The sequence below is a fragment of the Amborella trichopoda genome, chromosome 13 (assembly GCF_054954075.1).
Source record: "Amborella trichopoda isolate Santa Cruz 75 chromosome 13, AtrichopodaSantaCruz75HAP2 v2.0, whole genome shotgun sequence".
Lineage (NCBI taxonomy): Eukaryota > Viridiplantae > Streptophyta > Magnoliopsida > Amborellales > Amborellaceae > Amborella > Amborella trichopoda.
In genome coordinates, this window is record NC_142348.1 from 5300084 (window position 1) to 5325281 (window position 25198).

Genomic DNA, 25198 nt, shown 5'->3' on the forward strand with positions numbered 1-25198 from the left:
AACTACATGCTTCTAGAGAGAGACAGGGTGTATGTTTCTAGAGAGAGGGGTAAAGGTGTGAGGAACATGCTTCTTTTTAGAGAGAGCTTGTTTAAATTAGAGATATTGAGAGTGAGATTGTTTTGAAGATGAGAGAGAGAGAGATTGTTTTGATGAGAGAGAGAGGTGGGGGACAGCGAAGATGTGAGGGATTGATGATAAGGTAGGGGCTGTACGTCGCATAAAAAGTTAGCAGATCCTCTCACCATTTTCCACATCTATCAAACAAAACCGGGTGTGGGATGCCGCTCTCTCTCTACGCTGACACCGGTTCTCTCTCAAGTGGAGCGATAGAAGCATCTAGCAAAGCGCAATCTCTCTTCTTAAAATTAACACTCTCTCTCTCTCTCTCTGATTTCAGTTTATACATTTATAGAGTAATGAAGCATCTAGCAAAGCGCAATTTCTCTTCTCAAATTGCAGTTTCTCTCTCTCGCACACACAGTGATCTTCTCTTCTCAAATTGCAGTTTCTCTCTCTCACACAAAGTGATCGTAGAATCAACAAGCAAAGCTCACTCTCTGTCCTCAATTAGCAGTTATTTCCAATTTGTCTCCGTCCTTTTCATGCTTACAAAGTAAAACATGGAAATGTAAAAAATATATTTTTCTTTATTTTTCTTATCAGAGCAAACCAACCATTCACTCTTTGCTTAAAGAGGGGTGTCCTTACAAAATGCTTCTCTATTTGCCCATTCTTTCCTCTTGTATAATTATCATTACAAACGAATCTTCAATTTACAACGATACAATCTTGCTCATGTACGCATGTTTCTCGTATTGAATCGTCAAAAACCCATGTGATGTCTGAAAATGACCAAAGAAGAGCCCATTAAGTAGGTAAGGTCTGCAGTAAATGGAGTGCTCGAGTCCATTGAGGCCTCTCTGATAAAACTATCCTTCGCAGTACCGGAACTGACCCAGCAGCCATTATGGCAGCATGGTTCTCACTGTCCATGCTCAAGTTATACAAGATGGCCAAGCCAGCATTTCGAGCCCTCTCACTACCTTGATCAATTAGCTTGACCAATGGGAATATACCCCCACGAGCAGCAACCTGCCTTGCATAGTCTGCCACTCCTCGAGAGATTATCTGGTTGAGTTCCACCACAGCCGCCTCTTGCAGTTCCGAGGAGAAAGAACTCCTCATCTCTTCAACTAATCTAGGGATCGTCTCGTGAAGGGTGACCTGTCAATATAGATGGTACACGTATGAGCATCATTGTTATCACTGTGTTTTGTAAATACAGGAGCATTATAATCTTCAAGTACAGATGAGTGGGTTGTACATGTAACATAATGGGAAGAAACCAACAACAACGAGAAATAAACAAGCAAACAAACAAATAACAACACAATAATGTTCATTTAACTTCAATTCCTTCTGAGATCTCAATTTCTGAGATACAAAGGTGTATATATATATATGTGTGTGTATGTGTGTGTGTGTGCGCATGTGCATGCGTGTGGAAGCCTCCAGGGGGTTATAATAATCTGACAGAGAGCGATTAAGAGTGTGGAACCCACCACAGCAGGGCATCACAAGAATGGCGGCTCCCATCATTTCATCAGGATGTTCATGAGCCCAATGAGTTATCCATTGAATTATATAGTATGTTTATGAATTGATCTTACCTCCTATGGTTTAGAAATAGAAAGAATAGAGAGAGAGAGAGTACCTCCATGTCAATGGGGCAATCGAGATTCCCACTGGGCCCAGCCAATGTTTCAAGCTTTATAAGACATGCTGCAACCCAGTCTTTTGCGCGAAGAGGGATGTTAGATTTGAGTACTCGACAAAGAATGTGAAAGAAGTGTGTGGAATCGATGGCTTGGCAGCATTCTTCAAAGGCCAATAACCTTGTCAAAAGTCGTGAGGCTGCACTAACAGCCAGCCCAACTTCTTCGGCTTCTATGGCATCCAACTCTCGCTGAATCACTTCATTCTCTTCATTTTCTGACCGTAAAAAAATAGTGTTCTTTGTAAAGAGAGCCATGATAGATAATTGATGAGATTGATCGTGCAACAAAATAGGAAGGTAGAAATGCAATGTAAAGCATGTACTTATACTGCATTTGGTAAGGAGTTCCATGCAATGGAGATTCAATATGTTTAAGAATGTGTTGGTTGTTAATAGACCACAGCTTGCCTACCTTTACAATTTGGCAGGGATAGGAAACACTGTTCCCAGCCTGTGTTTTACAGTAGGAAAGAGATCTCATGCCGTCTTTTCTGCTGCACTATTGATGATGATGTGCTCCACTGAGAATGTAAGAGAAGGGAATTGACCCCACTAGCAAAGGAAGCCTCATGGCATATCCTATTATGGTTAACAAAAGAGAGTTTGTGGTTGATGGATGGCTAAGGAAATGAAATTGGGGGAAACTTTGATGAATCTTGAAGTCCAAAGCCTTAATTAGTTTTTTTCTTGGGGTAAATAATCCAAAGCCTTAATTAGTTGATGAAAGCTAAATGAAGTTTCTTGTCCATAAGCAAACAAGAACATCAAGTATGATATATAAAGAAGATAGTTTCCGCTTCTCTCTGAATAGATATGCATATTTTGCTCTAGTCACCTGTAGTCCGCAATCTAAACCAAGTTATGGTTGTGGTCACTCTTAAAACAATATTGAGAATGAGTAGACTATCTAGGTTGGTGCTTCATGCTACATACTTGTTTAGGCATTTATGTTTTTGTATGTGTAAGAGGATCTGAGAGCATCCTTATAGGAAAAGTATGAAACCAAGTCAAAACAAACAAATGATGCAAGAGGCATATAAGAAATGACATGCCATGCAACTATGTTGCAATTTACTTGAGGCAAATACTCAGACTTCAGATTTAGCTGAATAACACTCAACGAGACAACTCTACGTACATAATTCACTAAAATGCCACTACATAACATCACAATTTTGGAGAATTCCTTCTTTCCTTTATATCATATTAATGTACTAACACAATGAGGGACCAATATAGATCCATTACACTCAAGGATAGACCCCTATAATGGAAAAACAGACCCAGTAAACCAATGCCAAGCACAATGGAGAATGCATTTCAGTCTAATAAACTGTGGCATATGGTATTCAACCACTCTATCCATTGTCCCTTGCAGCAGGTAATGGCTGCATATTAACAACTCTGGGGCTTACAGGATGTAAGCCTGGGCAAAATTAATCTCTAACTACAAGTCATAGTAATTGGAGTATGTAATACTTTATACAACAAGATATGTATATCCCACATACCATCTTTGCATTTTAGTCGAAAACAATGTTCCAGCCCAGAAGCAACTCCCTCTCCAGTGATTGCAGTTGCATAATGTTCATTAATTGCTATGTTCTCAAGAATACAAGCAGCTTTCTGTTGCAAGGCTGGAGTTGATGACTTCATAGTTTCAATAATGTGAGGAATAACACCAGATTTTAAAATCTTTTCCCTACAAAATAGCAACCAAGTCTGCAAATAAAATTCAAAAGGATAGAATAAAAATTTATTAACCAAAATACTTCTACCAAGTCTGCAAATAAACACATTCTCTTATCCTCATCAAATCCAAAGCATACATTCAACAAATATGACATTAAAAATCTTGGACTCAAATGAGTTTTATTTTTGAACTACAGTTTGGTCGAAGTGTATGCCAAACATAAGGAAGCACCCCTATGTACATATGGGAATTAACTTTTCATCAAGTTTCATTTTGTATATAGTTTTCACAATATTTTATGATATTTCCTTATTTTTTAATTTTCTTATTTTGTTGAATAAGCAGGACTTGGCAAGTTCAGTATGGACTGTCCAAGCTGTCTCGCCACAGCACTCGCTGAGTCCTGGAGTGAGTCCTGGTTTTAAAACATTTCTTGGCAAGTTCAGTATGGACTGCCCAAGCTGTCTCACCACAGCACTCGCTGAGTCCCAGAGTGAGTCCTGGTTTAAAACATTTCTTTGTAGCAACAGCCAAACTCTTTTTTTTTTTTTGTTCTGATGATGATGAGATAAAGGCCCAGGGTCTCTTTTTCTTTTCTTCTTTTTTTTTTTGGTATTAAAGACCGAAATTCTACTTAATGATATTCTTACTTATGCATGGGCAGAGAGCCATTTTTCATTAGAGAAAATGTATTTTCTTTGCCCCCAGAATTCGATGGAATATCCATCTGCCTAAAGGAAGAGGGGGAGGGGAAATCCAACCACTCTCTCTTGCTTCTTCTAGCTTCAATCTCTCTGAAATATTGTTTATAGCATTATTTATAGATGTACATTTATCAGTACAAAGCTCAAATCTCTTAGAGAGTAATTGTTATTTAAAAAAATAGATTATAAACCATATTTAAATTTTAAAAAAAAAAGGTACTTTCAGCCCCCACGGGACTATGCTAACATCTTAGTTTTTGTAGAACCATATTTCTTTGATATAGCATGAGAGAAAATATTAGCACATGATAATAACATATGAATAGGATAAACATATGGAAAATTTGGTTGTGTTTTTTTATTTTCGACTCTCATATGACTAAAATAACGGTGTTCAATTTTCTTGGGAATCCCATGCCAGAAGTGCTACACTAAAATAAGTATGTTCAATTAATGATGTTTGTCTTAGGAATCCTGTGTGATTCACGGGTAACTTATCTCTTACTTTTTGTCTAGGATATATATTATATTTGTAGGTTGCAAGTCAGAAGTGCAGCAGAAGGCGGAGTGCTTAATATCTTTAACGCCAAAATAAAATGTCATGGACTCAAAACCCATGAACGAAAAGGAAAAGAACTTGTCCCCCCTTTATTGGGATACGGTGCATCTATTGTTGAGACAAATCTATTTACCGTGTTGATACAAAGTGCCCACAACAAATATTTCCTGACAAGTACAGGGCGCACGTCAGTCCTGTGTCAAAGTGTCTTGACACTCGACAAGTGATACAAAAGAAAACCCGAAGTGTCAGGGTAACACTGCCGTTATCTATCCAAGGAGGGCGAATTACAACTAGTTTATCAACTTAAGTTTGGAAAGTAATCATAATATTCTATAGAGGTCACCATTGTTTGATGAAATATAACATTCATGGGCAACAGAAAATTAATATTTTATTGGGATCAGCACTGTTTGATGATAATGGCGATGGAGAGATAGGGAGCCCACCTAAATTAGGCACAAGCTCAATGGTGAGTCCCGCTAGTCCATCTGTCCAACTTGTCAATAGATAATAATGACCCAAAGGCCTATTGTTTGTCTCATAGTCCCTTGGAAAGAGTATTCTTCAACTTAGAATTTACAGCACATGCCTATGAAGCTTCTAAGTTCATCAGTAGGAAGTCCAAGAATGTTTCTATAAGTGGTTAACTAGGAAATGACAATAAAAACAATTTTCTTACATACAATTCACTTGATCAGCATACTTGCTATTTCAAAGTCTGTGGACTTAATCCTAAACTCTACAAGGATTGGGAACAAACAATAATGCCAAGCTTTGCTAAGACTCAAAAATACAAACCTAGTGGTGGTTTCTTTCAATTCTGATGGTTCACTTAAAGCTCCTTCTAGTCCAGCTATGAACTCAGAACTTTGGTCCAGAGAACCTTGAATCTGAAAGAGTTAACCAATTTACGATCACAAAATGCACTTAATAAACACCAAAAAAGACAGAAATCTATAAACATTTCACTCACTGTATTCATCATTTCTTCATCAGGATTGGAAATCCAAGAGAGTATGCTCATAGCCTGCATTTGCAATTACATTTCCTCTCAAGTCAGCACAAATTGAAAAGTACGACAATCATGCCAACAATACACAGCCCAATTCTGAGGGAGAACCACAGTGGATTAAAACCTTCTCAATAAGACTTTGCGATGTATTTACGTCCTTTAAAATATCCAACAGAGGATCCACAACACCATGTGATTCAATTATCCGGGAAACATTATAACTGTTCCACAACCAAAGACAGCATAGCGTGAGCAATAAGTTATAGAGATTATTGTCAGAGACCAATAGTGCATTTCAAAAAGGGTTTTAATGCAGTAAAAGCCCAATATGGTTAAGAATGTGTTGGTGGTCAATGGACCACAATTTCCCAGCAACCTTTTACAGATGGGCAGTATTGTAAACACCAATCCCATCCTGTGCTTTACAATACAAAAGAAAAAAGCTTATGAGGTATTCTCTTTTCTACTTATACTATTTACAACAAAGTGCAGGGTTAATTGAATAAAAGGGGGAAATTGGCAAATGAAGCCTAATAAATTTTTGCACTAATCTATTACAGATTAAATGAAATCAGAATACAATCACACTTTCAAACACTACTAATGTGCACAATATATAAAAGGTAATTAATCCAAACCACATGATTTTAAAAAAAAACAGGGGAAACTATAAAAATTAATGGACCATATAAAACTGTCATACATTGGGGTCATCACTGTCCAATGAAACGATGAACGTAACCCCAATGGTAGGTCCCACACTCTTTCATAACCATCCATCAATTCATAGGCAATGGCCACATCAAGGGAGTATGGTTTTCCATAATCCTATATCTCCCCCAAACAAATATTATTTTGTATTACCTAATATATTCAAAAGAACAAACATTACCTGATAGAGAGCCTATCCAATGCATGAGCTGAAGCAAATCTAACAGCATCATTATCATGAGCTAGCAAGCATACCAAGCGTTTTATTGCTCCTGCTTCTTTGAACAAAAGCCTAATGTGCTCATTGATACAAGAAACAGCAATTGAGTGTGCAGCTTTTTCGATAACTGACACATCTTCAAGCCCAAGTATCAAAACCAAGCGAGCAACCCCATCCCTCCATGGCAAAAGAGTGAATCGCGGATGTGGAGCTGCTCCAGGATCAAGTTTTATTCCCTCTTCCATTTCTATAGCACCAATTCGTGCAAGGAATTGCTGCTGGGACCGCCCCACTATAGCATCCACCTTTCCTTCTTCTAAATTGATGTTTTTATCTTTAATATTGAGACCCAATAAAAGTTCCCCCGCACCATATTTGGAAGGGGTTGAAGGATCCCTTTTGATCTCGGTTCCATCTGGTAAAGTAGGCCAAGAATGAGAAGGAGAACTAAAGGACTTATAGGCATCTGCCCCAACAATTGGGACAAGGACAAATCCTTCTTCTACAATAAGTATTCTGTAGTATTCATCGTTAGCCAGTTCCAGCAATACATTCCTTGCTTCCTTTTTAATGGTCTTTGATTCTTCTTCTTTGTTTTTTAAGATCTCTGCCTGCAAATAACACCGGCATCAACAAACTTCATGGAAAAAACATATTAAAAAGGAGAACTATTACAAGTATACAATGGAATTTAATATTAATGAAATAATTCAATTATGAAGCAAAAACAATAATATCTCTTTCTGGTAAAGAGAAACAATTATTTGAATCACTTGCGTTGAAATATAAGAAACAGAAGTTTATAGCCAGAAATGTTTTGAGGACTCATGACTTAATTGGTAAAACTAAAAACAATATGTAGTCATGCACTCATTTTTCTGTTCATGCCCCAAAGCTCCAGAGCCATTAGATCCAAGGTTGGAGCTACATGCCCTTTTATAAGGCTTAAACATGAGAATATTTAGTCCATGGTCCTCTACCATGTGAAACCCAACAACTATGTTGCTGTCTTAGCTGCAACACAATGATTTCATTGACCATTGATTCAAAATTTCATAGCCATCTATTAAGTTCACTAAAAGTTATAAAAAATATGAAGCTCAAAGGAGAAACACAATAGAGATAGCTCCACAATATTCAATTCACAGGTCTGTAAGTGCTCTACTAGATAAACCCGCTGCCAATGTCCATAAACTGATATGCAGGGACGAAATTGAGAATAGTGAAAATAAATGTTATTTCATCACTTGATGGTCAAGCAAATGACCAGGGTCCTCTCAAGTAAGCATCATATTCATCTGCTAGAGAGGTAATATGAACTTGCGTATGTCAATGGGAGCTAGTTCTCCTAGCTATGAAGACTAGAAGGACAACAATATCATAATTAATTCATGGCTTTTAAATTCTACGGTGCTTGATAACAAATAGAAATATCATGTTTTCTTTTTCTTCTTCTTTTTTTTTCTTTTTTTTTGAAAAACAGAGATATCGGGTTATTAACAACTGAGAGTTTTACAGCAATATTATCTCAAGAGTCGTTTCCATTTATTTTCAAGAAAAATAATATCCGTAAGCTCTTCTCTATTGGGAAACCAAAATTTAACATTTACATTATTATATTATTTTTTAGAAAACAAAATTTTTATTTTAGTTGAAAACAAATATGTTGGTAAAGATATGATACCAAAATAAAAGTATGATAATTACATTGCTTGTTTTGATTGTAAAATAGAATTGAAAAGTTCAACATATGAAGCAAGTGTCACCATCACTGGTTGCTGTGAAAGGCAAATTTTATTATTAAACTAAAATGTCACTTTACCCATATCACCTTTTAGATTAAGTTATATCAAAATGGAAAAGTATGCATTTAACACAAGTTACTTAACTTACCAAAATAACTCTGGCATGGCAAGCCCTAAGTCCAGATGAGAAAGGATGAGGGTTGTGTTAGGTTGGCAGCCAGTGAAAACTTTTGCCACGTCCTTATCATGTATGTTGACCCAATGTTATATGCTCGTGCTAGGGTATTCCCTATAAGCGATGCGCTATGGTCTAACTAAAGGTATAGCCCTTGATAGAGCAGAATGGCAGAACATGATTCATGTGGCTGACCCCAAATAGTTGAGATAATGCTCGGAGGAGGATGACGATGATGATGATGACCAAACTTACCAAAATTTTAGCAAGTATTTCTTTGATAGGAAAATTTTAAATGTTCCTAGAAGAGCACTAAGTTGATGTTCCCCCACCTCAAAAACCATTTTTGAGTAGGTGAGGGACAGGAAGAAATTCCAAATCAGTTTCCTCCAATCCAAAACGATCTTCTCAAAAAAGAATATTATGAGCTCCAAAAATGATGCAAATTTTTTGCCTCTCAGAATCAGATGTATGAGTCCATTTGAATGGACACTAGATCTATGGAATTTGGAGCGGTTATGGAGCTGCAAATCAATTCTTACTTTAGAGGAGCCACTTCAAAACTATCTCCTCCAAAAAAAATCCAAATCAATATAGAAGTTATCTTTTAATGTTCCTGCAGAACATGAACATCAAAAGTTCACCCTTGTTGGGATTTCCAAACTGAAAGGACAAATCCCCTTCTTAATTGCATCCCCTATATTATCTCCATGGTTTTCGCAAATGAAAATAACAAGCTTCTGAGGGCCATGGTAACTTCAAACTATTGGGACTTATATCAAAATCTTATTGGGTGTGCACATTATCGCATGAAAAATCTGGTACAATCATGATAGGGTTAATGTTTATTATTAACAACTTGGAGGAATCTTCTCCATAGGTGCCAAGCATACCAGGAACTGCTAATCATCACAGTGCAAGACATTCAACAACTTGGCTTTACATGATTAAAAACAATGATGAAATCTTCCAAAACTTGAAAAAGCTTCAAAATCATCATCATCATTCAAGCCTTATCCCAATTATTTGGGGTTGGCTTAGGGTTCATGATAAGATGTGGCTAGATTTTATGCGCTGCCTATCTAACACGACCCACATCCTTTACCCAGGCTATGGATGGGTTAAGAGAAAGCTTAAGGTCCTCACCCTTATTAGACCTTTCCTAAAGCTTCAAAAAACAATTGAGAAATCCAATTGTCAATAAATATATGAATCCATGATGATCCCATAAAGGAGGAATTGGCAATTACATGAAGCAGTCACTTAGATAGAGGCAAATCAACTATAAGATTTTTTAACTATTTCTGTCCTGATGACCGCCTATATGGTCCAAGGAAATGCAGATCCATGTTCTTTACAGGAAGCAAGCGAGGACTCAAGGGTGGGTATTTGCATTGAGGCAGGAAAATTCTCCATACCTTGTATTATAACCTGACTCAATGGCTTATGAAAGAGCATTCCGCCTTGGAGACTAGCATGCATTTTCTCTGAGATGTTGAACTTTTCTAATGGAATAGAGTAATAAAATAAATGTACTAAAGGGCATTCATGCCATATGGGAAGCAAATTCAGTGGGGAAGGTTTAGGCCAAGTTTGAATGGATTATTTCTACACAATTAAGCTCTTTTTATTACATAAAAGAGGAGGGAGAATTTTTTTTTGTGGGCCATTTGGGTCATTTTGTTCCATGAAAAGGGAATATTCTAACACCCCAAATTAGAAGAAAAAAAAAAAAAACTTGTCCTATGCCCTAGAAACACCCAAAATTTTTAAAAATCAAGAAAATTTCAAGAAATTAATAGAATCATTCAAAACCTTACCATATCTTATTGCAATCAATTTTAGGGTCTAAATGAGGTTCTTAGAAGACTTTTAGGGTGATTTTGAGCTTGCTAGACAACCAAAAAATTGAAGATAAAACGTCCAAAACAGTGAATAATTAAAGTATCTCCTCTTTTTTTCATTTGTATCGCATCTATTGTATAACATCATTTTATATTGGTCATTTAGTCTCATTGGAGATTTGGAGTCTATGAGTACAACAGTACAAATTATGCATTACAGATATGGTTTATGAACTACGGAAACTAAATCACTAATACGCTATGTACTAGGGTTTCTTTTTTTTGCCCCCACTATTTTAGCTATTCAAAGAAGCAAATTTTTAGTGATTTGAACGTGTTTCAACATTCACATGCATATATTTATATAAAAAGTTACCAAGATTAAATATAAATGCATAAATATACATATTTAACAAAATATATATAGGAATATACCAAACGAACATATATGCATATATGTGTATATCTCACATCTCTGGGCGCTTGAGGGTCCAGGCGGCTGCCTAAGCGCTGGGCACCCCAGACCCCCCCCCTCCCCCCAACAGCGTTTTTTAAAACCTTGAGTACAATTATCTATAACCTATTTGCTATTATTATGTATATGTGATGGACAATCATACAATATGCAATCCAACAATCCCTTTTCCAATTGGAGAGAAAGATGTCACCATTATACAGTGAGTAGGTCCCTTCACAGGAGAGCTCCACCTGAACTTGATTATTCATGAAGTGTGCCACTAGCATTTTTGTTTTTTTTGAAGAAATGTGCAACTAGAAATTTCTTAACAGTGCAATGAGAAATCTATTAATGCATGATTTGTTTTTTGACAAGTTTTTAAAAGCAATAGTTATGGATTTATACCCGTGAAGAAAAGTATTTATGATTAAGCACTCACCAGCTTGGGAATGACACCAGCCTCTACCATAATTTCATGACTAGATGGACTTAGGGCTAGATTTGCTAATACACCTCCTGCTGCCTCCCTAACTTTGATATCCTCGTCACCAAGAAACCTAACAAGTTTTGGAAGAAGAAAATCAACTTTTGCCATCTTCACCCTGATCTTCTCATCAACAGATAAATTCCATAAAGTGCATACACATTGTTCCTTAACCTGCACCAAATAACCAATATGGCAACAATATGTAACGAACATCATATAATAAACAGTCAATGCACCATTTTTTATCAACAGCCAATATATTAAAATTGACAAAATTGGAACGCCCAATATTCCATGGCTCATGAATACCTCTCCAGGAAGATTGGGCCTACTAAGGAGACCATTTATTTCTTCTATTGCTCCTGCTTCTGCAACTGAAGCTCTGTATATATTGACAGAAGATATGGTTCTTAAAAGTCCTGCTGCTGCTTCACTCACAGAGCCATGATCAGATTTCAGAAGGATAATCGTGAGGTTAACGCAACCAGGGAATTTCACAATCTCATCAATGCTCTCCTTTCCCCCTTGTGAATATCTCCACAAAGCATTAATGGCCTGTTCTCTATCTAGAGGATCATTGTCCATCCCAAGCATCCGAATAAATAAACCAACATAACCGTCCTCGACATTACCTTTCCTGCTCCTAAATGTATCTGTATCCTGAAATTCAAACAATAAATGGTATCATTTGTTGCCAATGGGAAGAAATGTGGCCAAACGGTGTTATTTATAAGAAGAAATGTGATTAAAAGATATAATTGAGGAATGAAAAGAATAATATCATGATACCAAAGTTTTCATTTCAAGTGATGGAGTTTTGTCACAGAAGTTCAGTAAACCTATTCAAGCCAAGAAGCCATTATAGATATTGGAAACATATTGACTACTTCATATCACAGTTATAGAGAATCCATGATAATACCATCTTGGTGAAGTACTCCCAATTACTACAATAAAAAAGATAGAATTCAGAGCCATTCGGATGAAGAAACCAATGGTTTTGTCTCTTAAACTCCAAGAGACAGAAATTGCAGGAACAATAATGGTTTCATAAGAATCAATTAACAAAACACCACAAAAATTTCACTTCACTAATCAAGGTTTAATTCAGGAAATAAAAGACCCCATGTTTTGAAGTATCTTGACACCTTCTTATCTGAACAATCATGAAACTAGAAGCTCTTTTCCTCAATCAATAAACTAACGAATCAATAAACCCACAAGCCATAGAACTACCAGAGAAGAGCTCACAGAAAACGGGGACATGAGGAAATAAAATCCAAAGTTAGAAGACCCAGAAAAACCAAAAATCGCAAGTAAATATATACGAATTAGGAGCACAGAGAAAATGAGGCAATGGAGGGAATTCGACTTCAAAGAGAGAGAAAAACCACAAAAAACAGAAAAACCCAAACATACAGACCAATGAAGAGCTCAAAGAAAATGCGTATGGAGCAAATAGAATCCAAATAGAGAAAATCAGAAAAGAAAGACAACCCAAATGATGGAATTTCACAAGTTACTCACTGAGGATAATGGAGGTTGAGAAGTCTCAGTAGTTCCTCCATCTCTAGCAAATTCATTAAAGTTCTGAGCAAAGATATATCCTTTTCTTTTCCCATGCCGCTGTTGGTGTACAGTGTCAGTAGAGAGCCGCTTCCTATAAGGAAAATGAGCTCTGGAAAGGACTGAGAAGCGTATCTGTGAGGAAGTAAGGTGAGGGTTAGGGTTTGGAAATGGTGGGTGGAAAGAATAAGTAAGATGAGTGTGGTGGTTGCAGAAGGGGGCCATTGCGGCGTTTGTTCAGTCCAAGCGTGGCTTCTCGATTTTTTTATTTTATGGAGGTCCATGTGTGGGCGAATATACTGCAAAAGTGCAATTTGTAATACACACGTCCTGTGTATGGGAGCTCCAAACGCTTCGAGGGTGCCAAAAGATACTAAGCTCCTGATGGAGTCTACTGTCCCTTTACTCCCTCAGGTTCCATGCATATATGTGTTTTCCCGTTGATGAGTTGGAACTTTGAGTAAATCAAACAACATTTCAGTAGGGGTGGCAGCAGGTCGGGTACAGGTCAAGTCTGGCTGAACCAGGACCCGAATAGCATTCGGATCTAAAATTTGGTCTCGTGCTCGAACCTATCGAGTCTCAGGTCTCGGGTCGGTCAGATCCATTGCCACCTTATGACTATGAGCTTCTTCTCTTTTTTTTGTCTTTTTTTTACCATTATATACCTTATGATTATGAGGATCTTTTTTTTTTGCTAATAATACTATAAATATAGCCAATGTTGTGTCAATAAGAACACCTAGCGTGCTTAAAGATACACAATTGTTATCATATATCCTATGACTACGCATATAGGTCGGGTCGGCTAGACCCAGATCCGGAATAGTATCCAGGTCCAAAATTTGAACCCAAGGTCAGGTATAACCGTTAGTTCCCCATTCTAGTCGGGTCCATTGCCACCCCTACATTTCAGTATGCGTTTGATCATCACATGTTATCCTAAATAGCCATTTTACATGGGGTCCCAAAGAAACGGCTTGGATGGGTCCACCTTTCGTCTTTTTTCCTCTCTTTTTTTAAAGCAAATGAGCGAGGTGGGGGACCTAACCGTCTTATTAATTTATTTAAAGTTCTTACAAAAAAGAACAACATACTAATAGTATGAGTGTGATCGAGATCAGTATATTGAGATGAATGAATGCGAGACAAAAAAGGATAGAATTGAAAATAAATATGTTATGAAGAACTTAGGTGCGGCTCCAATAAACGTTAAGATAAAATAAAGTAACTTAGGTAGACTGAGAGAAAGTAACTTAGGTAGATTGGCCACATGCAATGCAAACTGAATACTCCACCTTTTAAGAGGTGCAAGTTAGTTCAAGTTGAAGGCTAAAAAAAAAGTAGGGTAGGCCCAAAAGGATATAGTTGGAAATAGTGATAAAAGATATGAGGAATTATGGCCTCACGAGGGTATGGCCCTTGATATAGCACGATGGCAAAGTGTAACGAACCTCAAATAGTTGGAAAAATGCTATGATAATGATGATGACAAAAAATAAATCAAGGGGCCTTTAGAAAGATAATATTTGCAGCATCAGAAATTAAAAAACAAGCCAAAAAATTTGATGGGCAATAACCCCAAATTGTAGCCTACGAGCATCACATGCCATAGCTTGCTAATACATCAGCAACATGGTTTGTTTCTAAAAAAACATAATTCATGATCCAATGCACATTCTAAAGATAACAAAGGCAGTTATAATCACGAGTGCGAAAATGGCAAGAGGAACACTAGTTCCATATAAGGAGTTACAACTTGGAATCACTCTGAATCTCTATCTTAAGAACTTTAAGCTCTTTAACAAGCTGAATTCCTGATACCAAAGCCATATACTCATTCCAACGTAGTGCAAATACGCCTGCATGATCTAAAACTTCTAACTTACTTTATTTGTGACTTCAAGTATAGTCTTTATAAATTAATCCAAAAAAAATACTCTCTTGATGAGTTGCACATCGTACTTGATATCTTAAAAAAATTAAAACAATCTAGACATAATCCCAAACATTAGTTGATAAAATGCTAGGGCTTATTAACAAGAATGGTTGGGTTTGTAGTGGGTTTCCTCTTGAATGAGTTGGAGACCAACAACTAGTGCATTCTCTTAGGGGTTGTATAGCAAAAGACTCTTTATACTTTGTATAAGATAAAAAAGGCCATAATTACATCTAATCATCGGATACAGTATCTAACATCCTAAAGCACATTATAAAATTCAAAAAAGTTTCTTTTAGACTTAGAGCCCGACCAGTAGAATACACCTCCAGCTACCTGATTTCACATCTAAGGACTTAAAGAGTGATTGTATCCCTTTATGTGAAAGGTTAAATGGTCTTTTTATATGCTCTCTTTTTCTTAAATAATTAAAATGTACAGTTTTAAAAAGGAGTTTAAAATGAACTATTCTTCGGCTCAAATTTATTTTGTTTATTCATGGTTAATGTTGTCTAGGTGATAGACAAGCAAAATTTGGATTAAAAATACATCTCCTAAATGTATTTTGGAAGGTGGACTCACTGAATGATATGCATCCCCCAAACACCCCTAAACCTCATCCTTTTCTCATGCATGCTAAATATATTGAGCTTCTCTCTAGCCATCTCTTTTTTATGTTGGGATAATTCAATAGTCATTTTCGAACCTCAACATGATGTTGTAATTATCAAAACTTATAATCAATCCAGTTTTCTGGCATATGGTAAATCCCTTATTCCACTCTGACTTCAAAAGTCTTAAGAGCCAATACCTTAGCAAATTGACTCAATCAAGCCACAATGCACACGAGTGATTTAGCCATGGCTACTTTTCTCTCTCACCATTTTGCTCTTTTAATTTGTTCATGTTGAAAACAATAAAATTTTAAAAGAACGAAAAGGAAAGGGAAATTTATCAAATTACCCATGAGAAAATAACAATTTAACACTCTGCCCATATCTTTTTAATTTAATTTAAAAATACCCATAAAGTAACTCATGGTCTTCAGCGGGAATAGTTCCAAAAGGGTAAATTGTTAAAGGGTGCAGTTGGCATGTGGATGCATACGTAGGTGTAAAGGTAAGGTGCACCTTCAAATTTTATCATGGTACATAATTTTGACGTAAAATGTTCTTAGGATTATCTCAAAATCTATTTTTATACCGAATTATAAAATTTTAAATTTCAAAAATGGTTAAGATCAAGTAGATCTATAAATATACGAAAATCTTGAAACTTGCCTGTGTAGATAATATGTAAAATGCACTATTTCTAAGACTTAAAATCTTTTTATTTTTCATAGTCATACATCTCGATGTCGAGATGATCAATCAAAGGGTTTTTCAACATTAAAACTATCTTTTCCGATGATTTTTGAGGGGCATCCGTAGTTCTACATTATAAGGTTGCATCCTTATATAAACTTTTTTCATTGTTAAATAGTTCATCTTTTGTGGGTATTTTGATAAATTTCCCCACAAAATTTTTAAAAAATTATTTTGGAAGAATTTCATTTTGTTCTAGAGGATGAGTAGCACTTCAAATGGACCAATATGAACAGATGATAAAAATTTGAAATTGGACACACAATATCTTTGTTAGAATTGAGAACATGTAACCATTTACAGATACTTTTCCGAGCAATATAATAAGCTTCCTACTGCTTGTATTTGTCATAATTTGGAAGGAAATCACACGTTCTAACTTGTGTCTATGTTTCTCCCTGATATTCTGTCGAGCAACAAAAACTCAACTTGATTGCAACAAAGACTTAACTTTTTATTACTAGATGCTCCTCAAAGAAATATCATCCCTTACAAGCATAAAGGGCCAATTGAGCCTGAAAGCCTCCGATGCAACCTCGCAATTTGATTATCTCTTCCTCATTTGCAGCAATTTGGAGTAAGATACTATGATCATTAAAAAAAAGTTAGAAAAAATAATAACTACAAAATAATGGGAATAGAAATTACAATAAAAATCTAAATATGGTGACCACCGTATAAAAGGAAATCAATCCATTATATGATAAAACTTAGTGAATTAAATGAGTTCCGGCTTTGTTAAGGTCATGACTACATGAACTAGGAAACAACAGAAAGAGAAATTCCAGATGGGCATAGAAAATTCAGAGCAGCATTCAAAGAGGCCATGCTTCATATTCATGCTTAATGTGGTACACTAAATCTTCTTGTAGTCAAATCTATCATGCAAAAATTTATAGTAGCATTATTAAATGTCAGACATCATTAGACTGTTTAGATCGTGCAATAATTTATTCATATCCACAATCAAGGAATATGTATTCCCCTTTTATGGTTAAGCAAGAACGCATCTGTCAATATGGTCACTCAAAATATGATTTCGGAATTCTATGAAAATGGAACAAGTTACGAGTTATTAACCATTTCAGCCCCATATGGACATACCAAGTTTCAGAAACAGGACTATTTTCATTTCCAATTCCACCCTTTATGAGTGAAAAATGGTCTGCTTTTAATGCTGCCAAAATGTCCAAACCATGCAACAAAAAAATACAAAAAATTGTCTTTCTGCACTTCCTTGTTGGAATTGTCCAGCCATCCAAACAGTGCTTTACTCAACAAAGTAAGTTTAACAAGCTGCAAACTTAAAAATAACACACAGAAATGATAAAAGTTCTTAGTGATCTATTCATTCCCTTGATGGAAGATGCAGGGTTGCATTAGAAAAACTTAAGGCTATTTAAATTTTTGCTCCATTCCTCTTTCTTCCTTTCAAATATCAGACAGAAAATCATGAATAAAACAAAAGTTGGATAGTAGTGCACTAACAAAGTTATTTATAAATATATCCATCTATCTAAATAGATACATAATACAGACGATTAGATAGAAGATATCATTGCTATGAGTTATTTACCATGAATTGTCATCAATTGTTTTAATGGCACACTGTGAACTCCTTAACTCATGAATATCCTTGAGAAGCTTCTCATTTTCCAAGTTTCCAACACCTATATTGCTCTGCAATTCTGTTTTGTTTGTGTAAGTCAGATTTGATGTAACATAGAAACAAGTAACAATAATAGTCTAAAGCACAAATGCCATGAATCCTATGCTACTATTAACTGGGTAATAGGATTAGAATAAATGAATAAATAGCTTGATGGCCTTAAAATGCAAACTACTTACACAACTTGTGAGGTTGTTAGTCTCAAGCCTTTAATTCGAAAGTGAACAGAACATGTGTCTAAGATGGATGCTTTGATAGTCTGGTGAGCATAAGTCATTACCACTAAAAAATAAAAAAAGTTTCAACATTTAGCTCAAACTACAACACTTAGGTCCCAAAAAATAGAAGATTCCAAGTAGGAGTGGCAACAGGTCAGGTCAGGTCGGGGTCAACCCGACCCGACTAGGGATAATATCGACCCAACCCACCGGCTCGGGTCCAGGTCTAGAAATAGAAAATAAAAAAATTATTTTATATATGTATAAGATATATTTTATATCTATATATGCTACTTAGGGACCCGACCTTGAGCCATCCCGATAGGTCCAAGCCAGACCCGACCCGACCCAGAGGCATCCCGATAGGGTCCAAGCTAGACCCAGTTTGGGTCGATCCACCAGGTTGGTTGCTTGACCTGACCTGAATGCCATCCCTAACTCCAAGTATGTAATTAGGATCTGTACAGTATGTATCACAAGGTAGTCAAAAGCATGGCAAGCTGTACATTATGTATCATAAGGTAGTCAAAAGCACACCAAGGAAACAAAGCAATTTTGACTGAGGAGAGGCAAAATTGCAATAGACCCGGCAAATAATCTTCACACAAGTATATACATTTTTCCATTCATAGACAGGACAAAACAAAACACAATAACTATTCAGTAGAATGCAATACAAGAGATAATAAGCTAATATGTAGTCATAATGCCATGAATAGTTTGAAACTCCAGAAAAATTGAACCGAGAACATTCTGTTGTTAACCCAAAAATATGACCAACTCAGCAGCAGAAGCTTACCAAAATTAGTAGTGCGGAGTCCTGCAATAATCTCTTGGATAAAAGTTGAGGTCGAATCTCTCAATGTATTGATTTGGTTATTCAAATTTAGTATCCGACATTTGAGAACATCTTTCTCTGCAAACAAATAATGGACATCTTTACCACCTCCATCCATTGTTATATTATTCTGGAATTTTCTGCAACTATCAAAGAAGGTCTCCCTAAAATCATGAAAATAATATTTGTTATCTTTTAGTAATTTAATATCAACCCCAAAATTTTGCATAAAAAATAAGTTAGAAAGCATAGCAGCCAATTTCATAGCCAATGAAGCTCTTGATCCGCCACAAGACGCAGTAGCATACTAACATATGCAGTACATATCTGAATGGTCAATGAGCTAGCAAATGGAGCAAAAATTTATAACTTGTTTCCCTATTGGTCAATTTACGAGTAAATGGATTAACGATAAATGACATGAATACCCATAAGATCAATGAATAAATTAACAAAAAACACGCAATACAGAACTATACTCCTACTGACATCAAATGCTACATATTGACACATACCAATACTCCACAGCAAGTTCGAGATTGGAGATCAATACACCCAACTTGCAAATAAGTATGTATCTTATTAAGAACACGTGCAACTTTTCACGAACATAATGGAAATCTATCACACAATGTTCTGTTTGTTCATGGAGCCTTTAATTTTAAGTTGTGCGCATGTGTCTGTTATTATCATAAACTCATAAGCCCCAACTCTTGGAGTTGTTGAGAAGACCGCGTCAACTTGATTTAGTGCTAGTAAATAGCCTCAATTGTTTCCAAGTAGATGAGTAGTTTTTTTTCTACCATTCTCTAGGCTATAAGATTTCAACTTTTAAAAACACAATACCCAGGGGTAGCTAACTAACATCTTACACAGGTTGTGCTTTAAATATCTAAAACCCATGCACACAAAAGCTGCAGTACATATAATGTCCACAACAATTTACAATTTCTGAACATCCCATGAAAAATCAAGCACATGTATCCAAACTCTAGCTAAGTGAGAAGTATAGAATGATTAACACAAATACTAATAATAATAGTAACAATAATAATAATAATAATAACAATAAAATAACAATAATAATAATTAATAAAGGTGAATGTTGGTGTGCTCCCAAGGAACAATACTATTGGTGGATTTAGAGCCTTATTAGAGCTTCCAAACAAAATATTGTTTGGATGAGACTGCTTTTGGTGGGAAGAAACTATTTTGTGGTCCCTCACACACCTCAATATTTGTTTTCCAGGTGGGATGAGCATGAATGGGTACCGTAAAATCCAAATCAAATAACTACTTGACCATCAACAACTAGTTTACTCATCAATCACCATGAATGGAAAATCCCAGAATTTAAGGATTTTCAATGAGAAAGGAATCAAATGAAGATACTGGAGAAAAGAAAATCATAGTCACATTTCAAAAATTTGAGCCACTGCCGATCATTGGTAATTTTGTTCAGCATCTTCTCCCGCTTACTCGTTAAACACATTACTTCCTCCTCCATATGCTTCAATGAAGCACTTGCTACAGCTGTTTGGCAATAATAAGTCATATAAATAATCATCAAAGTGACAAAAGAAAGAACAGTGAAATGACATTAAAGAATATATGGATTAATATAGGAAGAGAATTTGTGCAATAGAACCAAAAGGCAATCTGGTCAAGGTATTTGATGTCTATAATCAGGATGCATTTAGAATAACTGAACTGTGGGGGAAGAAGCAATTAAAACCACAGCAGGGAGTTGGTTTATGAGGTGAAAGTTGGTTTATGAGGTGAACTAATGTGACAATGCCTTGTGCCTGAAAAACCTTAGAAAAATTGGATCCATCAAGAAAGGTATTTGAAAGCCTTTGTCTTCATTCCGCAATAACGTTCTAGTGTATGTGGACAAGTCTTTTGCGTGGCAAAAATATTTGAAACTCAAAAGAAATGCATTAACCTCCTCAACCATTATTCCTTTAATGTTCAAAATTGAGTTTCAATCATGTATTCATGCTAGAAAAGTTTTTAAAAACTTTTGAGGATTTGAGATATCAAGTAAATGACATTAATTTAGCTTTAGATAGTAAATAGGCAGGACATCAAACATCAATGTATAATATCAATGGTATGTAGTGTTCTACTATTATTTGACAAATTCATTCTGCCTCCAATCAAGTCCCTCATCAAAGCACAATTGTCAGGGAAGGTAACATTCAATTAGCTTCTACAACTCACATGAAAAAAATTTAGTTCTGCTTTAGAAAGTTCAAGGTAAGAATATCTCAACTGCAGATTGTCTATCATGGGTGTCAATGAACAAATTTCAGGGCCAGTGTCAAAGTATATCTTCTGAGGACGTATTGCAATATGTTACTTCGGCCTTGCTCTTCAATTTTTTCATGTACTTGATGCATTTCTATGTCCTTAAGTTGTAACAAGCATTGCTCCATGTGTAACACCAGAGATGGTACCGTATATACATCAAGGTTATAACTGTTAATGAAATCCAACAAGCTTAATGCCCACCTTCTCTACTTCGTCTAAGCTTCTGAACTATATCAGTCACCAATTGCATTGATGAAAAACATTTAAAAAATGAAACAAAAATCATTATGAAAATGCCAAACAATGATGACGGGAACATCAAATGTGTTGAAACTTTAGGCATTATTATTATTCCAAATACTCAAAGCATCAACAGTTGACACAAATTTTCCGTATTTGTGGCCACTGTCGCAATTGGAGTTATGATTAAAAATTCATTATAAAACTATAAGAACAATGGTTGGAAAGACTTCATCAAGCACAAACTAATAAACTATGATGCGACAAAAATCACCCAGAACTCCATGGGAGTAGCCCCTTATCAACCCATAAAAAGAATGAAAAAGCAGCAAACGGCTATTCTTCTTAAATGAGGTTACTCAAAAGGGTCTCAAACTCTAGATTAATACCAGATACTGCAGCTAATCCACTCATTTCAAACTTCTTTGAATTAATAAGATGTGTTAACTCTGCTTCTCTGTCCAGTAATTTATTTTCTACCTCTGAACATTTAACCACCTCTGATTCTATCTCTCTTGGTCTCTGGATGTTTGCCTCGAGTTCCTCATTTACCTGTAGCCCTACAGATGAGGTCAATAAACATCAACTCCTACCCCAAAATTCGAAATACAGAGTGCGCAACTATTGAGAGATTGGATGATGGCAGTTTTCTCAAGAGAATAAAACTAGTTTTTAATCTTAATTTGCTTTGGGAACTAAGCAGCAGGATTTTAAAACAGATTACAAAAATTCCAAAGCTTTAAGAAACCTAAGAAATTGTTCACAATAAAAAATTCTAAAGAACAATGGGTCTGGATTAATTTCAAAATCAACCAATCCTACACAAAGGATTGCTAAATAAAAGCTAAAAAATTGTTTGAATCACAATTTCTAAGACCCAATGATCCTAGATTTTCACAGTCAACCAATCCCACAGAAAGAAGAATTCGTCGCCTTGGCAAGATAAACCAATCCGAGCTTAAAGCAGAGTGGATTAAATGCATATTACCATAAAATGCAAGAGATGCGATCTGATCAAATTTGTTCGTCCAACTCCTTGTAACTAGATAATAGTACTCAAAAGAAAACTGTGTCACATATATGAAAAAAGAGACATAAATCTCTCCATGTTCACTATGGACAAATATTTTATTAATAACGGTAATTCTATTCGAAATCAAGTTTGCAATTTATTGGCCTTGGATTTTCCGGATACCATCAAAAACTGTCAACAGTAACTGTGCATCTCTGTTACTGGATAGAGAGAGAGAGAGAGAGAGAGAGAGAGATAGAGATAGAGATCTAAAAAGGAACCGGGCAATTGAAGTGACATCGGCCAGTTTGAAATCTTTTGATATCAACTCCATTGTCCAATCCGAGATCAGGATTGGGGAAATTCATCAAATGAAACGTATGGATAAAAAATAAAAAGAAAGGAAAGGAAATGCAGAGAAACAGATGCATGTCCTAAACGCCTGAACCTCATGCTTCTGGTTACATGCGCGCGCACACGCAGAGAGAGCGAGAGAGAGATAGGGAGAGAGAGAGAGAGGAGAACCTGGTCGAGCATATCCTTGAGGGCTGGACTTTCACAAAGTATGGAACCAGAGTCCTCCATCATCGCGCCACCAATCCGAGAGAGAGAGAGAGAGAGAGAGAGAGAGAGAGCCTCGTAGCTCGAATTGGCGGGCTTTTCTGAAGAATTCAAACTCTTCTTCAAATTCCGACTGCATTCAATCCCTTGTTGCCGGTTATTGAATTAGAAGCCAAGCGAAATGACATTTTTAACTTTTCAATTAAGAGCGCATCATACTGTATACTTAATCCCCAGGGCACAAGACCAACGTGTAAATATCTTTTTGTCCAAAATTTTAGGAAAGAAAATGTTTCGGTAGGGCGCCACCATTTCAAAATTAAGTAAAGCCTTACGTCAAAACTCACCAAAGATTGCCCTTTTGGCAATGCAAAACCTTCAAATCCATCATCTGGTTGAAAAAAAATTAAGATTTCAAGTGCTAATAATGAGCCATCCTTTCGCACTAAAAAATGAGTGCTACTAGATCTTTACAATCTTTTGTATTTTTTGATGCTTCAAATTTCAACTTTGGTATTGAAAATTGATTTTAGAACCGTTATGAGATTTCTGATGCCTAAAGTGCTTTCGAATGAGGACTCAAGGTGAGGTTTTATTGTTTTTTCATAAAGCCTAGGCCATATAGATATTGCATCGGCAACCACCTCAAAATTACTTCTTTCAAATTATTTTTCTATATTTTATATAGGTGGTTGATGGTAAAAACTAAAAAGTATGGAATCAGAAGATTTTAGCTTAATTAGAAGTATAGAAAAATAGAATGAAAGCTGGATTTTTTCTAACCTTATCCCAAAAAAAATTGTAATAAGTAGTGTCCAATTCACTAGACCTACCATGGATGGGTATTATTATGAGAAATCATTCATTTAATAAACACTACCATTTTATCAATGAAAATTTTAACAGTTGGTTGAAATTGGCTAATTTTCAAATCTCCTAATTTATGAAATTTCAGCTTAAATCAAGTATAGGTTCCAAAATCCCCATAATTCTACACTATTTAACCAAACAAAGTATTTTCCATTACCATATACTCAATTTTATGCCTTCTAGATTTTAGATTCGGAATCCCTACTTTTAATTCCACATTCCAATTGCCAAGCGCCCTGAGATGATTTTTTTTAAAAGAAAATTTTGAATTTTGAATTTTTCCATACTTAGTTCTCACCCTTCAAAATTAGAGGGTTTCCATTCAATCTGGAGGCATTGTTTTTTAAGCCCATAAAAAATACAATTTGAAAATTTTCAGTTGAGTATATCATGTGAGTTGAGGATGTTACATTCCCCAAATTTGAGGTCCTAAAAATACTCCCAGATTGGGTTTTGTCCTAATGAATAAATGCACAGTATGATCCCTCATGCGGGTAAAATCTTTTTGGTTAAATAAATAAAAAATAATGGTTAGCTTTGCTCGCTAAGTGGCGCAGTCTATCTATCGAGTTAGGGGTGGCAAAGGATCGGGTGCGGTTCCAGACTTGGACATGATCGGACGAGATTGGACCATAAAAAATACATATTAAAATATTATATTAAATTTATGCAAGTAGTATTTAAATATTATAACTAAAACATATAGTTATATATAGATGTATTTATTTAAATACTATTGAAATATTGTGTATTAAATATTAATACTATTCGGGTCGAGTTCATATGGACCTGGACCCGAATACTAACCCGAATAGTATTCGGGTCCAAATTTGGACCCTGACATGATCCGTCGGGTCTAATTTTTGGACCCATACCCAGACCCGACTGTCGAGTCTCGGGTCAGTTAAGGTATGATTATGTTCTCTTTGTATTACAAATAAATACTCTCTCGCTATTTCAATATTTAAATAAATCTGGTGGTCTCATGGGATCATCAAATCTATTTGTTCCCTAGCCAAAACTACACGGATTGTCCTCTTTTGAGTAGTTCAAAATAGGGATGGAATTTGGGAAGGTAATATTTATGAAGAACATAATGTGCCATTAACCAAGGCACCATCCCAAATGATTGATTGATGCCAATATATATTGGGCTCGCCCGAATAATATATATATATATATATATATATAATTTTTTAATTTATTTTTTGCTAAGAA

The 25198-nt window shown here is 35.8% G+C and overlaps 2 protein-coding genes across 7 annotated transcripts; both read right to left on the reverse strand.

Annotated features, from left to right (window-relative positions):
- Positions 1–630: 630 nt before the first annotated feature.
- LOC18428760 (ARM repeat superfamily protein) lies at positions 631–13200 on the reverse strand. Of its 2 annotated transcripts, none has more exons than XR_016048113.1 (10): positions 12918–13200; positions 11700–12050; positions 11343–11561; positions 6644–7293; positions 5876–5972; positions 5713–5766; positions 5538–5629; positions 3292–3502; positions 1718–1995; positions 631–1227 (listed from the first exon to the last, which is right to left on the reverse strand). XR_016048113.1 is itself a non-coding variant. In XM_006838060.4 (10 exons), the coding sequence occupies exons 1-10, from the start codon at positions 13179–13181 to the stop codon at positions 871–873; spliced, it is 2553 nt and encodes an 850-aa protein (XP_006838123.1). In that variant the 5' UTR covers positions 13182–13200; the 3' UTR covers positions 631–870. The 2 variants fall into 2 exon arrangements, 1 of the variants encoding a protein (XP_006838123.1); XM_006838060.4 differs by having other exon boundaries at positions 3292–3482.
- A 3288-nt stretch (positions 13201–16488) lies between these two features.
- Positions 16489–23267, reverse strand: LOC18428759 (CAP-gly domain linker). Of its 5 annotated transcripts, XM_088856483.1 has the most exons (7): positions 23075–23267; positions 21927–22089; positions 20401–20517; positions 18946–19148; positions 18454–18605; positions 17836–17947; positions 16489–16844 (listed from the first exon to the last, which is right to left on the reverse strand). In XM_088856483.1, exons 1-4 carry the CDS (start codon positions 23135–23137, stop codon positions 19105–19107), a joined length of 387 nt encoding a protein of 128 aa, XP_088712609.1. In that variant the 5' UTR covers positions 23138–23267; the 3' UTR covers positions 16489–16844; positions 17836–17947; positions 18454–18605; positions 18946–19104. The 5 variants fall into 5 exon arrangements, with proteins under 5 accessions (XP_088712609.1, XP_088712610.1, XP_088712611.1 ...); XM_088856484.1 differs by lacking the exon at positions 18454–18605 and having other exon boundaries at positions 18946–19062; XM_088856485.1 differs by lacking the exon at positions 18454–18605 and having other exon boundaries at positions 18946–19124.
- Positions 23268–25198: the final 1931 nt, after the last annotated feature.

What these genes read in the sequence shown, in the direction of transcription:
- LOC18428760 (XM_006838060.4), bottom strand. Translation starts at nt 13,181, where the DNA reads ATGGCCCCCTTCTGCAACCACCACACTCATCTTACTTATTCTTTCCAC. An exon ending in CTGGTGTCATTCCCAAGCTG is followed by an intron (nt 7,294 to 11,342) that starts GTGAGTGCTTAA and finishes TGTTATTTGCAG; the next exon opens with GCAGAGATCTTAAAAAACAA. An exon ending in TCGACTAAAATGCAAAGATG is followed by an intron (nt 1,996 to 3,291) that starts GTATGTGGGATA and finishes TTTTACGGTCAG; the next exon opens with AAAATGAAGAGAATGAAGTG.
- LOC18428759 (XM_020663920.2), bottom strand. An exon ending in ACTCCGCACTACTAATTTTG is followed by an intron (nt 17,948 to 18,945) that starts GTAAGCTTCTGC and finishes CAAACAAAACAG; the next exon opens with AATTGCAGAGCAATATAGGT. An exon ending in ACAATTGATGACAATTCATG is followed by an intron (nt 16,845 to 17,835) that starts GTAAATAACTCA and finishes TAATGATCATAG; the next exon opens with TATCTTACTCCAAATTGCTG.